This window comes from Microtus pennsylvanicus, chromosome 3, assembly GCF_037038515.1.
Source record: "Microtus pennsylvanicus isolate mMicPen1 chromosome 3, mMicPen1.hap1, whole genome shotgun sequence".
Classification (NCBI taxonomy): domain Eukaryota; kingdom Metazoa; phylum Chordata; class Mammalia; order Rodentia; family Cricetidae; genus Microtus; species Microtus pennsylvanicus.
This window is the reverse complement of record NC_134581.1, coordinates 81443517-81457591: the sequence shown is the minus strand read 5'-3', so window position 1 is coordinate 81457591 and position 14075 is coordinate 81443517. Positions and strand designations below refer to the sequence as shown.

The following is a 14075-nucleotide window of genomic DNA, read 5'->3' as shown; positions in this document are numbered from 1 at the left end:
ATGTGTCTATTGGGTTACACACATGTTTTTCTGATATTATTTTCGTCTGCAATTTTGAGTTATACATTTATCCTCCACTCCAGACCTGTGAGGTTAATAAATGTTTTCCTTTCATAATTATATCCAATCCCTGAAATTTTTATAGCAATGAAAAATGGATAAGGACTCTCTTCAAATTATAATTGATTGCATATTTTAGACTGCTTCTCATCAAGTTGCTCATGAAAAACTCGACTATCATCGTCACTCAAGCAGGACTAAATTTGTAGTCCTGTTCCCTCAGACTGCCAAGAAAGTGAAAACAGTGGCTCTGATATTCAGGCCCAGCTCTAAATTCTTTAAGGATGTTGAGTTCCTTTCCATCATGCACAGTGTACATGCCAATACCTCTATCAGAAAATTGCTTTGTCCTTCCTTACACTGTCTGCCTGTTCACACTGCAGGTCCCAGCTAAGAGAATATTTTCTGACAGGATTCTCCCACCTTCAGAGAACCCCACTATTGCTGCCTGGGAGCCCAGCCTCCAAACAGCACAGGGTTCAAAGAGAAAATCCACAGAATCAGTGCATACTAAGCCTTTTTTAACCGAGGCAGTAAAAAACAAAGATAGTCACACACTCTTTTGATGGTTTCCTTCAGACCTTTTCTTTATTCTTTTTTTGCATTCTCCATTCTTTATTTTCCTGGTGATTTTCATCTCTCATAGTTGATGTTTTCCTTCTAACTCTGTCTTTATTTTTGATGCTTTCCTTCTAGTTCCTTTTGACTTTCTCATTCTTGATGCTTTCCTTCTAACTCTCTCATTCCTCTTGTTTTTCTTCTAACTCATTGTAACTCTCTCATTCTTGATGTTACTTCTAGCCTATTTTAACTCTATCTTTATTCTTACCCTGACAGCTTATATACCCCAACAGAATCTTCTAGTCAATATAAAAGTTACAATGTGGTTACATTCTGTTTTTCAAGTGAATAATTGCAATAAATACAAAACAAAGAGTAAAAAAAAACCCAGCCTGACACCAGAGAAAAAGAGCAACAGCAAATGCACAAAGGCATAGCAGAAGCAAAAGACATTAAGGGGTGGGTGGTCTGGGGCCTTGCCTGCGTGATATTGACCCATCAGAGACTTTCCTCCTGGTGGCCTGACACTCTGAACTTCAGTTACCTCTTGCTGCTCCTTTAACATGGCCACCACATCCTTCCTTACCATATATGTCAGTATTTAACAAATGTGATTTAAGAATTACTATCTTTTAAAATCTTTGGTCACAGACTAGGTATGCGAGAAAAGTATTTGAGGTTTCAAGTGAACAGTCTTGAACATTATTAGTCCATAAAAGTGTTCACAAAAGATACTGAAATACTCCCCCCAACAACAACACAATGAAACCAAGAAGTTAATGAGATGCTTTCTCCTTTGGGATTAATACTCAAAGGAAGATCACAATTATTTAAAATCTCTTGTGTTGTGAATTATTGCAGTTCCTGAAACCAAACAGGAAATTGTTGCCAGGGAGCTGAAACACACTTAGATGTGCAGCATTCTACTCAAAAGTGATTAAAATGAGGAGAAATTCTCAACTTCAAATTACAGACTGAAGGATGGTGAGACTCCTTTCTTCTGCAGTAGGTACATAGAAAAAACAGCACTCAATAACACCATCCGTCATATTAGGCTTTCTATTGACTCAGTAAGTGTTCAATGTCTCCTTCGCCTTTATCAGAGTACTCAGTCTCTCAGTCACTAAAGACATAATGTAGGGGAAGAGAGTAGAGTTTTGGGCAATAGATTTCATGAATTAATCTATATTATGAGGATTTCACTGTGTTGGAAAACTGAAAAATTATGAAAATATGTCAGAAAATTTCAAATCATGAATACTGGAAAGGAGTGTTTTCTATGTCCAGTCCTTCTTTTTAACTCAAACACGGTTCCAGAATTAGATTTTGCAGCCTGAGGTAGTGACAACAGTAGCTTCTTTGTTCCACATGGAATGCCAAAGCCTTTCTGTAGGTAGTTTTTTTTTGTTGTTGTTCCTTATGATTCAACAATCATGAATAGAGAGTCAAAGAAACTTGACATATGATGATACATTCTTATGTTTGGAGATGGACCTATGAAATTGGATTCACTTTCTTTGTTAAAAGCAGTAGAACTTCAGATCTTTTTAAATATCGGTGACTTGACTGGTTGCATTATAATCTTTGTGTATCCTGTTCCTTCCATTCAATTGGGTAGTAAGGTGCATTTGAGGTTTGCCTTCTGTGAAAATGTCACAAATGTCTTTTGAAAATATAACAATGTTATTAATGTGGTTTGAAAATGAGTCTCTTTTTTTCTCTCTCTCTTTGTCTCTGTTCCTCTCTCCATCATCCCCCCCCTCTCTGAGTTCATATATGTACATTTGAGATGTATGTGTGTAATAGTGAATGAAGAGATAATTAGAGTCGACAAAACTCTGCTACTATACAAGACATACCTACAGAGCCTCCAGTCACTTACTACTTTCAATTTATCTTTATAGAAGACACAGAATAAACCCATGTACAATCACAAATCTTCATTATTTGCTGGAGGAGAAAGAAAGCATTCATGATGCTGAGTAAGAAAAGATTAGTGTATTCCTTTAAGCTTACAATTCAGGGATGTTCACACTTCAAACTTAGAATTGTGAGGTATATACATTGCTGTTGTCATTTTGTCATAAATGCTGTAGATTTTGATCCTCATTCACCTCAGTCCTGGAAGCTATTTACTGATGTGATTGTAAAGCGACAAGGTCTCACTCATTGAGTTTGTTAACTGACACTTTCAGTCTGTATATGATGCACCCTGACCGTGCCCACTCCCTACTCTATCTTATCCCTCTCCCACCTTGCCACACCCATACCCTCCCTACACGTCCATTTCTGGAGACTTTGTAGTTATTTTAGAATCACAATAGAGCATATGGAATGGGATCATTCTTATGAATGTGAGAGTAGAGGAGAGTAGCCTGGGAAGTTACTTTCTGAGTAAGATTGATGAAAATACTATCTACAATTGCCCTGTAAGTTACCATCTGGTTGAGGCTTTTAAGGTGCATTATCTGTAATTAAAAGCCTAACTACAGAAATATATCCCATCGGCAGGAGGGAAATTCTGTGCAGAACATTTCTTTGTAAATATCACTGCCCTTTTGTCTTCCACTCTAGTGATTTAATATCATCTAAATCATATATGTAATAAATTTTACCAAGAATTTCTTTCCACAGAGACTCAGGAGCTGATTCTTCTATAAACATGACAAACCACACTATGGTGACAGAATTCACCTTGCTGGGCATCCCTGAGACAGCAGGCATGGAGATGGTCCTGCTCTTCCTCTTCTCAGCTCTGTACACCTTTGCCCTCCTGGGAAACTTCCTCATTCTTACTGCGGTCATATCCTCCCAGCGACTCCACACTCCCATGTACTTCTTCTTGGGAAACCTCTCCATCTTTGACTTGGGTTTTTGCTCCACAACAGCTCCAAAGATGTTGTCATATCTTTCAGGACAGGGTCGAGGAATCTCTTTCCAGGGCTGTGTTGTACAACACTTTTTCTATCATTGTCTGGGCTGTACATTGTGTTTCCTGTACACAGTGATGGCCTATGACCGCTTTGTTGCCATATGCTTTCCTCTGAGATACACAGTCATCATGAACCACCGAGTGTGCTGTGTCTTGGCCACAGGGACCTGGATGAGTGGCTGTGTGCACTCTGTTATCCTAACTTCCCTCACTTTCCAGTTGCCCTACTGTGGACCCAGTGAGGTGGATTATTACTTCTGTGACATGCCTGCCGTGTTACTGCTGGCTTGTAAGGACCCCTCTCTAGCACAGAAGGTAGGCTTTACAAATGTTGGTCTTTTGTCTCTCATTTGTTTTCTTCTCATTGTTGTGTCCTACACGCGAATTGGGATCTCCATCTTAAAAATCCGCTCAAAAGAAGGGAGGCAGAAAGCGTTTTCCACCTGTAGTGCCCACCTCACTGCCATCATCTGTGTTTATGGTCCAGTCATTGTCATCTACCTACAGCCCAATCCCAGTCCATTGCTTAGTGCAATTATTCAAATTTTGAACAATCTTGTGACACCCACAATCAACCCAATGATCTACAGCCTGAGGAATAAGGACGTGAAAGCATCCCTCAGACATGTATTTTTTAAGAAGTGTCTCAGTCTTGAAAATAAATGAAAACATCTAAAATTTGATGGGTTTGGTCATTTGTCTATCTGTTGCTTTCATTGGTTAACTAATAAAGAAACTGCTTGACCTTTTATAGGACAGAAAATTAGGTAGGCAGAGTAGATAGAAGAGAATGCTGGGAGAAAGAAGCCAAGTCAGGCAGTCGCCATGATTCTCCCACTCCAAACAGACACAGGTTAAGATCTTCCCTAGTAAGCCACCTCGTGGGCTACACAGATTATTAGATATGGGTTAGATCAATATGTAAGAGCTAGCCAATAAGAGGCTGGATCTAATGGGCCAGGAAGTGTTTAAAATAATACAGTTTCCGTGAAATTATTTCGAGGCATAAACTAGCCAGGTGCTCTGGAGCTGGGGCTGCAGGAAAGCGGCCTGTTGCCTCTCTCTCAACAAAAATTGTAGCTGAATAAAGTCTGATTCACCATTTAACCAGACAGATTTGAATCTGCAACTTACTTCATAAGACAAATTGCCATCCATAGTATCCAAGTCATATTTAAATAAAATGTAGATTACAATAATTTACAGACTTATTTTATATCTACCTGTGTTTTATAATGAAATATAAGTGACAAACTCTCCATTAGCAGATCCATTGTTGATTTTCTTTGGTGGGGGAGGGGCATGAACAGATTTCTTTGTATAGCCTTGGCTGTTTTAGCTGTGCAGACCAGCCTGGCCTCAAAGGCACAGACGTCTCCCAGGGGCCAGGGACAAACTGTGTTGATTTTTGTGTTGTGTGATTTCTCTATAACCACCACTATTCCTCAAGTATTTGTTATTCTTCTAATTCTATAATTGTGATCCTTCACAATGTAGCTGTGCCTACTTTACATGTTCCCACAACATTTACTGTAAATTTTATCTATTGAAGATCATCCAGTGCAGGGTTTATTTTATAATTAAATGCTAACAACTGATGCATGCTCTCTGATGGACATACTGTAGTCACGATAAAAGATGTATGTACTATTTTAGAATGCTGACAACACAGTACAGAATACAACCTCAGTTAAGTTACAATAGTGATTGCATGACTGAGAATTCAGTATAGCTTCTATTGTCTTATATTGTGAAAGAGCATTACACTTACCTTGTAAGATCAAAATTCTGACTGTGAAGTGTAGTTCCTATATACCACTTGTTACATTATCATGAAAGCAAATGTGCTAAGCCAAATGATTTGGAGTCGGAGACCACATATAGTAGAGATACTGAATAATGAAGTGCCAACATAATCAATTATACTTCATTTATTAATTGGATTTCTATGGAGAACTACCTCTCCTGAAGGGCTTACCTCAATTCTTTCCGTCAACAAACTGAGAGACTATGGATTCATTCTTGGTTTGCCTTTGTTTTCACAGGAAATGAATTTCTATAGATTCATTCTTGGTAAAGAAAAATAAGGTTTGATTGGCTATGGATTCATTCTGAGTTAAGAAAAATAAGGTTTGATCAAAGAAAACCCCCTAAAGAAATTCCAATGGGAAAGAATAACCCAGATGATTCAACATTTCAGAGTATATTTGTTGCAGATTACTCTGAGTTCTAGACCCAGGACACATTCAAGACTGTTGGCTGAAATGATCCAGTCTCACAGAATACTTCAGTAAGGACTTGGCCTTTATCCTAAATTTTCTTTGGGTCCCCATAAGATTATGCCTCCAATAAGCAGGAAGTAGCCTAGAAACCTATGCCCCCTTCCCCCAAAAAATAGATTATGGATGTTTACAAGTTGTTATGGACAATGGCCAGGAAAAATGCTAAACAAACGGAATTAGATTCAAGGTTCTTGTTTTGAATAATAATAATAAAAATGCTAGGCGGTGGTGGCATAAACCTTTAATCCTGTCATTTGGGAGGGAGAAGCAGGCAGATCTCCATGAGATCAAGGTCAGCCTGATCTACAAAGCAAGTACCAGGACAGGCTCCATAGCTACTGAGAAATCCTGTCTAGAAAAACCATAAACAAAAGAAAGAAAGAAAGAAAGAAAGAAAGAAAGAAAGAAAGAAAGAAGGGAGGGAGGGAGGGAGGGAGGGAGGGCAAAAGAAAAAAGGGATATATATATGTAAGTTACAAAGGTAGATTATTGAATTTACTCTGAAAAGAAAAAGGGAGGATATATATATATATATATATATATATATATATATATATATATAGTAAGATAAAAAGGTAGATTATTGAATCTACTTTTTAAAAGCAACTATTAGTTTTAAATGTTTTACATTGGTTTTACTTTTATATATTGTATACAAATTTTGTACATTGATATAAATTTGAAATTAATTTTGTTAAAGCATATTTTACATATGTTTCTAATCTTGTTCTAATCTTGTTCTACCTATACAGCTCATTTAACAATGTAATGCAAATTTCAAGTCATTGAAAATTATTATTGCCAACTGTTTAGGATAATAAAGAAATATAGGTTAGCAGTTAATCACCTAGTATAATTGAAGTTTAAGCCATATTCGTTATGTTTTCAAGGTCAAACAAAGATATAATTTAGATAGATAGGTCATCTTCAGACACTTCAGAGATCTACAGAATATGGCATTTAAGATGTTTCAATAATCCAGATTTTTTTTTATTGACAATGAGACATTTCTCCTTCTGGCAGCTCCAATCTACCTCAGAGAAGATAATGGGCATCAAAGAAACTCCACATGGAGTTTACTTTCTTTGTGACAAAAGTAAGCCACTGGGCAAGAAAATGCCCCTGCCTTGACTATTGACATTATGCTGTCCTAATTAGACAAGCAGGATCCAAATTTCCTGCTTCACAGAAAAATATGTCTATTATGCTAGACCTGGAGGCCAAAGATGGATGCCCCAACCTTGCAGAGGAATTTGGTTGACTGTCATGGCAGCCAACTGTTTCTGTCATTACTCACATTTTTTGGAAGTTGCTTGCTTAAACTTCCTCCTTATTCAGTTAATATTATTTCCTTTTATGTCTCTGAGGGAGTTGAAGATTGGATAGCTGTAGTTATAGTTTACCAGACACAGAAGGGAAGTTACAATAGAACTTAAATAGAAATAAATTAGGTATAAAACTTTGGACTCACCAAGATAAGATAGATAGGAAGTTTTTTTGAATTTGTCAAATGCAAATGACTAGACATTGTTGATGTATTTATTGCCTGTATATATTGTATATAGTCATTGTACTTATTATATATATTCTCAAATTAGTTATAGCCTTCTTTTTTATTTTAGGCAAAAAGGGGAAATGTAGTGGAATTTCAATTGTATTTTAATAAATAAAGAATGCCTGAAGATCTAAGTGTTAAGCAGTCCCACTGGTAAATCTTACAGACCAGGTTAGGTAGCACACACCTTTAATCCCAGTAGCCACACTAGCTGCCATAGAAACCGGGCATTGCATGCCTTTAATCATGGTGGTGCACACCTTAAATTCCAGTCCTAGAGAGGATTATAAAATGGGAGGAAACAGCTTTCAACATACAGTCTCATTCTGAGATTTCAGGAGGCAGAATTGCCATTTCAGACCGAGATCTAGGTAAGAGCCAGTGAGTGGCTGTTTTGCTCTTCAGATCTTCAGGATGATCCCCAGTTTCTTACCCTGAGCTTTTATTAACCGTGCTTCAAGTGATGAAGTGTGGAACCATCTCTCTGGATTGCTGGACTCAATTCTCCCATGGGAGCAGATCCTTCTCTCTTTCTGTGGTGCCACTGAGGGGCAGGGCCAGCTATCCCAGGGGAAGTGAGGATGGGTGTCTCAGCATGGCCCTCAGATTTTGACACACATGGTTCCTACGATCCCCTGTGGTAACATGGGCCATTGACATCTTCACAGAACCCATCTGAAACAGAAACATACCTATCATCATGGCCCAGGTAAGAGCACAGGCCATCTTAATCAGTATAGCTGTGGCTACAATTCTCTCAGACACCAACATGGTGTTAGGTGGCTATCCTGACCCTTGGCATCAGCAAAGCTTCTGACATATGGACTTTTTTTTTTAAGATGGCTTCACTAGTTCCTGCAACTTTCCTTGAGAAATTTATCTAACATCCTGAAATCTGCATTCTTGCTTAGCTTTGACCATCAGAGCATCATGAATCACTCTGTCAGAGACTCCTTACAAAGATAGCAACTCAATGCCTGGCTTCAGTGATTTCCTTTTCAGTCTGGGTGCAAGCCTCCATGTCTGGATAACTCTTGCATTTTACATGCCTGCAAACTTAGATTTGGAAGAAACAAGAAAGTGCCAAACTCCTACATATTCTGGGTGCATTTCTATGGGACAAAACTTGGATTGTGTGTAGCTCAGTGATGTCCAACCTGGTGTAGAGTAAACAACATCTATGGAAGAAGATTTGGACATGAGAGAATGCAAACCCATAGGCACTGCTTAAGTAGTGGAAAATGTTGTTCCACTATATTATGAGACTAGATTTATTTGTAATTTATAAGGCTATAATGTAAGTCTCAAAAGAATGGAATTTAACAGTTTACATACAAATTAAATTGTGAGGTAAATAATTCAAAACAATTATTGACCCCCTGTTCTGTAAGATAGTCAGGATCTAGTAAACACAAGTACACAAAATGAGTAGCTGCCACGCATACAATGAACTCTACAGTTCTGTTCCGTTTTTACTGTGTGTATGTTTGTGTGTGTGTGTGTGTGTGTGTGTGTGTGTGTGTTACAATTTGATGGGCTTTTGAGGGGTGTTATTTTATTTTGTTTTTGTTTGTTTTTGGAGGTGTTGTTGTTTGTAGGAAGATTAAGACCTACATGGCTGAGAGAAGAGCCAACCTGGAGTCTTCCTGAAAGCCTAGCAACAGGTTCTGTCAGATGTCCTGATCATGCTTAGCCAACGAGGAGCAAGCACGCAATATCAATGGATCAGAATGGAGCACAGCCTTGGTGCTGGGAGGAGGACATATTAGGCTCTCCCCGTTTAATAAATGAGTCTACTGTAGGCTTTTTTCTTTATTCCTGCTGTCTATGCCATTGACTCCGTACTTTCTCACCCCCTTCCCCAAAGAGCTGTTAAGACTCAGCAGCATCTGGTGCCTGAACAGGTTCTAGTCATCTCCCTTTCTGTCCTTGTGGCACTGGACAGCACCCCCAAGACAGCATATTTCAGTGCGAGGGCCCCTTGGTCCTTTCATCAGGAAAACATTGGGACCCCTCTTTTCTTTCTTTTGTGTTGTCTCTCATGATGGTCTGCCCATTTGGTTAGGAAGGCACTTTTTTTTCTGTTTTAGTTCACCTGGCTGATCCCCCAGGAGAGAGAATCAAGTCTTGACTCCTGACTGCCGCCCTTCATTTGGAGACACCATGGACCGAAGCCTAAAAAAACATGGAAGTCCCCCACTAACCATAAAACAGGAAAGTCCAACACAATTTTTTATCCCTGTTGACTGCCATCTTCTCTCTGCCTGTTGTTTGCCTACTATCTCCCTCTATAAAATGGGTAGCCTTTCTATCACCTCCACCCCTTCCATGTTAGATCTCTCCATGGCATCGGATGAGGAGGAGACAGACAGATGACGCCCGTGAAAGCCTCAGAGGGCACAGCAGCCACAGTTAAGTTGGCACATCGGGCTTCCCCACCAGCTCCACTCCAGTTGCAGTTCTCTTGGAGTGAAGTGCTTCAATGTCCACCTACCCCTGAAAGCAGAAATTTCCCAACATTGTAGTATGACCCCCAGCTGCCACAGCCATTCCCACCCCCACCCATCTCAGGCCTCAAAGACCAGCGGAAACCTCTCTGGTCAGTATAGGACAAATCCGTTAACCAGTCCTGGATTCCCACTCCCATAGCTGAACTCTCTCTTACAGAGAAGGTGGCTAGTTGCAGCGGTCTGTAATAAGAACATTCACAAGTGGGTCTTGATCTCAGTAAGAGTCCCATTGTTGCCCTCATTGCTTCCCTGGATGCCCTCCTTGTGGACAGGCAGCACACTGATGACACACTCAAGGTCCCCCAAGTAGATAAATCTTGCTGGGGGTGCAGCGAACCAGGCCATCTGCAGCATGACTGCCCCCAGGCAAAACCTAGGACTCAATGCCCCAGATGCAATAAGGGATTTCATTGGGCAAAAGATTTCAGGTCACAATCTGCCAAAATATCAGCCCCTTTAAATCCCAAACAGGGCACTTCTCAGCCCAGCAAGTAAGGGGAGGCTCTAGGAATCTAACAACCTATTGAATATTCCCTGCTTTTTCCACACTGACCAATATTTGCCACACTTTCTTACCCCCTTCTTGGAGGGAGCTGTTAGGAACCAGCGACCATTGTTTCCTTTGGTTTTTGCTTGTGTTTTGAGAAGGAATTTACACTGGTTTGGTGAGGGACGGGAAGAAGATCTGTAAGGACTTGGACAAAGAGAGAAACATGATGATATACATTTAAATTTAAAATAGTGTTAAATAATAAAAAGAAAAACAAGCAGGTGGTGGTGGTGCATGCCTTTAATCCCAGAACTGGGGAGACAGAGGCAGACAAATCACTGTGAATTAGAAGCCAGTCTGGTCTACAGGAGCTATTTCCAGGACAGACTCCAAAGCTACAAAGAAACCCTGTCTCGAAGCCTCCCCCCCCCAAAAAAAGGGGGGGGGACAAGAGAACTAAACAACAGAAGGAATAAAGGACCTATAAGGAAAACCTAGATACTATGATATCACTGTTTAAATTTTTGACTAATTTCAACACAGGGAACATGAGTATTTCTTCTCTTTCTCTGAGAGAATAAAGTATCTATCTTTGTGTTCTTTTCTGGGTATGGCAGCCGTGTGAATCATCTGAGTATCATATTAAGTATGATATTAAGACTGAGTTCTAAATCCAGATCCATGATTCTGTGCTCCAGGAAGCCATGAAGCCTGTTATGCATCCTGACAATGTTGACAAAACCATTCTTTTTCCCTTTTGTGAACTCTGCCTGCATGTTACTATATCCAAACTATGATGTTTCTCTTAGAATTTTTGCAGAAACAAAATACTATTACTATTTGAGTTGAAATATTATTAAATGTCTGGTTATTTTTTTTGTTTTGAAATGTTTAGATGGCAAGTGGGTATTATGAAATCCTTATTTCTGCCCCTGGGAAAGTAGAAATTAAACTCTCTATGATAGAGCAATAAAACTTGCAAGTAGGAAAAAAGCCTCACCTGGTGCCATAATGAACGAAAGCAGAGACCAGCAACAGTGAACCATGACCCAGTTAAGACTTGTAAACATCATATTAAAGTCAATGTGGAACTGTAGAGGAAGATATTTGGAACTTATACATCTTTAAGAAATAATTAGAGTATACTTCATATTTACCTCTTAATATCTTTTCTAAAAATAGGAATATTCATAATTGTAATGAATGCACTTATACTTTAATGAAATTGACATGAAAGTATCTGGCATATTTTACAGTGTTATAATTATTTTGTAGTTCGTTGTACCAAGATAGAGTAAATACCATGCCCAGACATAATTTAATGGAGGAGATAGATGAGATAATGCACGTTTGGCTGTGTGAGAAATACTTATTTGATAATGAATTATGTTCTTTTATGGAATGAAGCCAATAGGAAGGCCTGCTGTAGGACAGCTTGCTAGCTGTTTCAGAAGAATGTCCTGTGGTTGCCTGGCAACAAGTTGCTATGTGATTTTTTTTTTTTTTTGCCAATAGAATAGGCACATAAGCCGAAATGCTACTGAAAATAAGCAGGATAAAACATTCTCCTTCGATTAACATCAACCTTTATAGAAATACATATATAAATACGTACAGAATTAGATAAATATGTATAGAATATGCATATTTATGTAGAAATAGAGAAATTAAATAGAAATATAAAAATTATATACAAACACGATTACAACTTAATTCTTTCAAGTTCTGAGAAAGAGACTGAAATATAATTAATTTTAGCAGCCAGGGTGAGGAAACCAGTAGAAAGATGATTGGTTAAGGCCCTCAGTACATATAATTTCCACGGTTTTTCATTAGTTTCATGACAATTCCAAAAGTAAAGCAAATAAAACCTTCAAGTTCATTTTTCCATGAAAGATGAAATGTATATGACTTATGCTACTCCATTCCCAAGGTTATACTTATAAATAAACAACCAGACTCTCAGCCCAGCTGAGCTAGCCGCATACAAGTCTAGCCCCTAGCAGCTCCAGAATGCAGCTGTCACGTTTCACTATCCAGGCTGGGATGGGCTTTTCTATGACGCAGCTGCCCTTAAGTCATTTGCTCTGAAAGTGACTGCTCATGCATCCCACTCACAGTCATCTCCACCAACTCATTGGATAGGCAAGTTGGCCATCAGTTATCTTTCTGGACTAGTATCAGGTTGTGTTTCTCGCTAACAGTTCTCCATGGACTTCAGATGCTGCACAACTCCCTCTTCAGCATCCTCTGTGGAGTGAACAGCATTTGTTTTGTGCTCCCATGGTGTGCAAGCACACAGGTCTGTCAGGATATCTATTTACCTGCATAGGACTGAAACCAACCTTCTTGTGGTTTCTTAGTCTCACTTTACTACCTTCAAATAAAAGAACAAATAAATATGTACACAATGGAATATCTGAACTCATGTGGTATGCCTATAACAATTATTATATTCTTCATCCTCTACAATCATGGAATACTCCTATTGAACTCTATAGCCAACTACTGAGGTAGTGACCTAAATCTTGGCAAAGAAACCAAAAGGCATAGTAAACAACAACAGAGATATTTCCTATACCTATAATCCTCAGCTCACAGACACCTCCTGATTAAAAACTGGAGATAGCTATGACCTTATTCGTTACTTTTCCAGTGTCAAAACAATCGCATTTCATACTTCTGCTTTACTTAGAATGCTGCTCCTATTCACTTCAGTTCCCCTATTTCACAAAGAATGTAAGGTACTCATAGGACATGACATTGTCTGGTGACTGTGATGCCCTCTTCACAACTATCATCTCCATACATGTACACACAACTCCTATAGAATGAACCTGTATCATTTCTATGTGGGAGTTTTCAGTATTAAAAACCTCACATAACAGATAGAGAATCTCATATGTATTATTAGTCTTATGTCCCTTGAACACATATCCAGTTGGCTAAGAGATACCTGTTTCTAATTTCCTGCCCTTCATAAAGCTGGCCTTCATGCCCTCTGTGATAGCTTAACACACCTCACCATCTTGCCAGAGAACTCATAATACTAATGAATTGCTCAGGAAGCAATTGATAAGAAGTGCTGCGAATAGATCACTGTTAATTCTTGACTCCATTTCTCGGACTGTAATAAGAGCAATTAGCATCTGGTCTCCTACAACAATCGATTAGTGGTTGAACCTGGTCTGGATCCAAGTCTGAGGCCTCCTTTCTTCATCCTGTGTTATCCACTTGATGCTGTTGGAACAAGGAACTGCTGCTGGGTTTTTTGTTTTCAAAAACATGGCAGATGCTGTTACTACCTAGACCACAATTGCTGTTTTCAAAGCATGGCAACTTAAGATTTTATCTTAATTTTGCCACTTAAAAAAATCAATTGTTCCATGACAATGCCATTTCAAATCTGAAACTTAGTCTCTAGCTTAAAACTACTTGGGGGACAATAGCCTTTGAGTTCGGCACAAATGGCACAAGTGTTGCAATGGTGGCCTTTAGGAAATTTTAGTTAGCCACAACAGATGCACTCAGTGTCTTTTTGCTGTCCATCTCTCAGGACAAACAGCTGCTTTGTTGGGTACTGCAGTGGCTTCCTCATCAAGTACCGAGATACAACTGGATCATTGAATTCTCCATCATCATTCAGGCAAATCCATCACTGTGCTTCCAGGTTGTGACTAAAACA

The 14075-nt window shown here is 39.0% G+C and overlaps 1 protein-coding gene across 1 annotated transcript; it reads left to right on the top strand.

Annotated features, from left to right (window-relative positions):
- The first annotated feature begins 3280 nt into the window (after nucleotides 1–3280).
- On the top strand, nucleotides 3281–4219 carry LOC142847121 (putative olfactory receptor 10D4). The gene has a single exon (XM_075967850.1). It carries the CDS (start codon nucleotides 3284–3286, stop codon nucleotides 4217–4219), a length of 936 nt encoding a protein of 311 aa, XP_075823965.1. The 5' UTR covers nucleotides 3281–3283.
- The last annotated feature ends 9856 nt before the right edge of the window (nucleotides 4220–14075 follow it).

What these genes read in the sequence shown, in the direction of transcription:
- LOC142847121 (XM_075967850.1), top strand. Translation starts at nt 3,284, where the DNA reads ATGACAAACCACACTATGGTGACAGAATTCACCTTGCTGGGCATCCCT.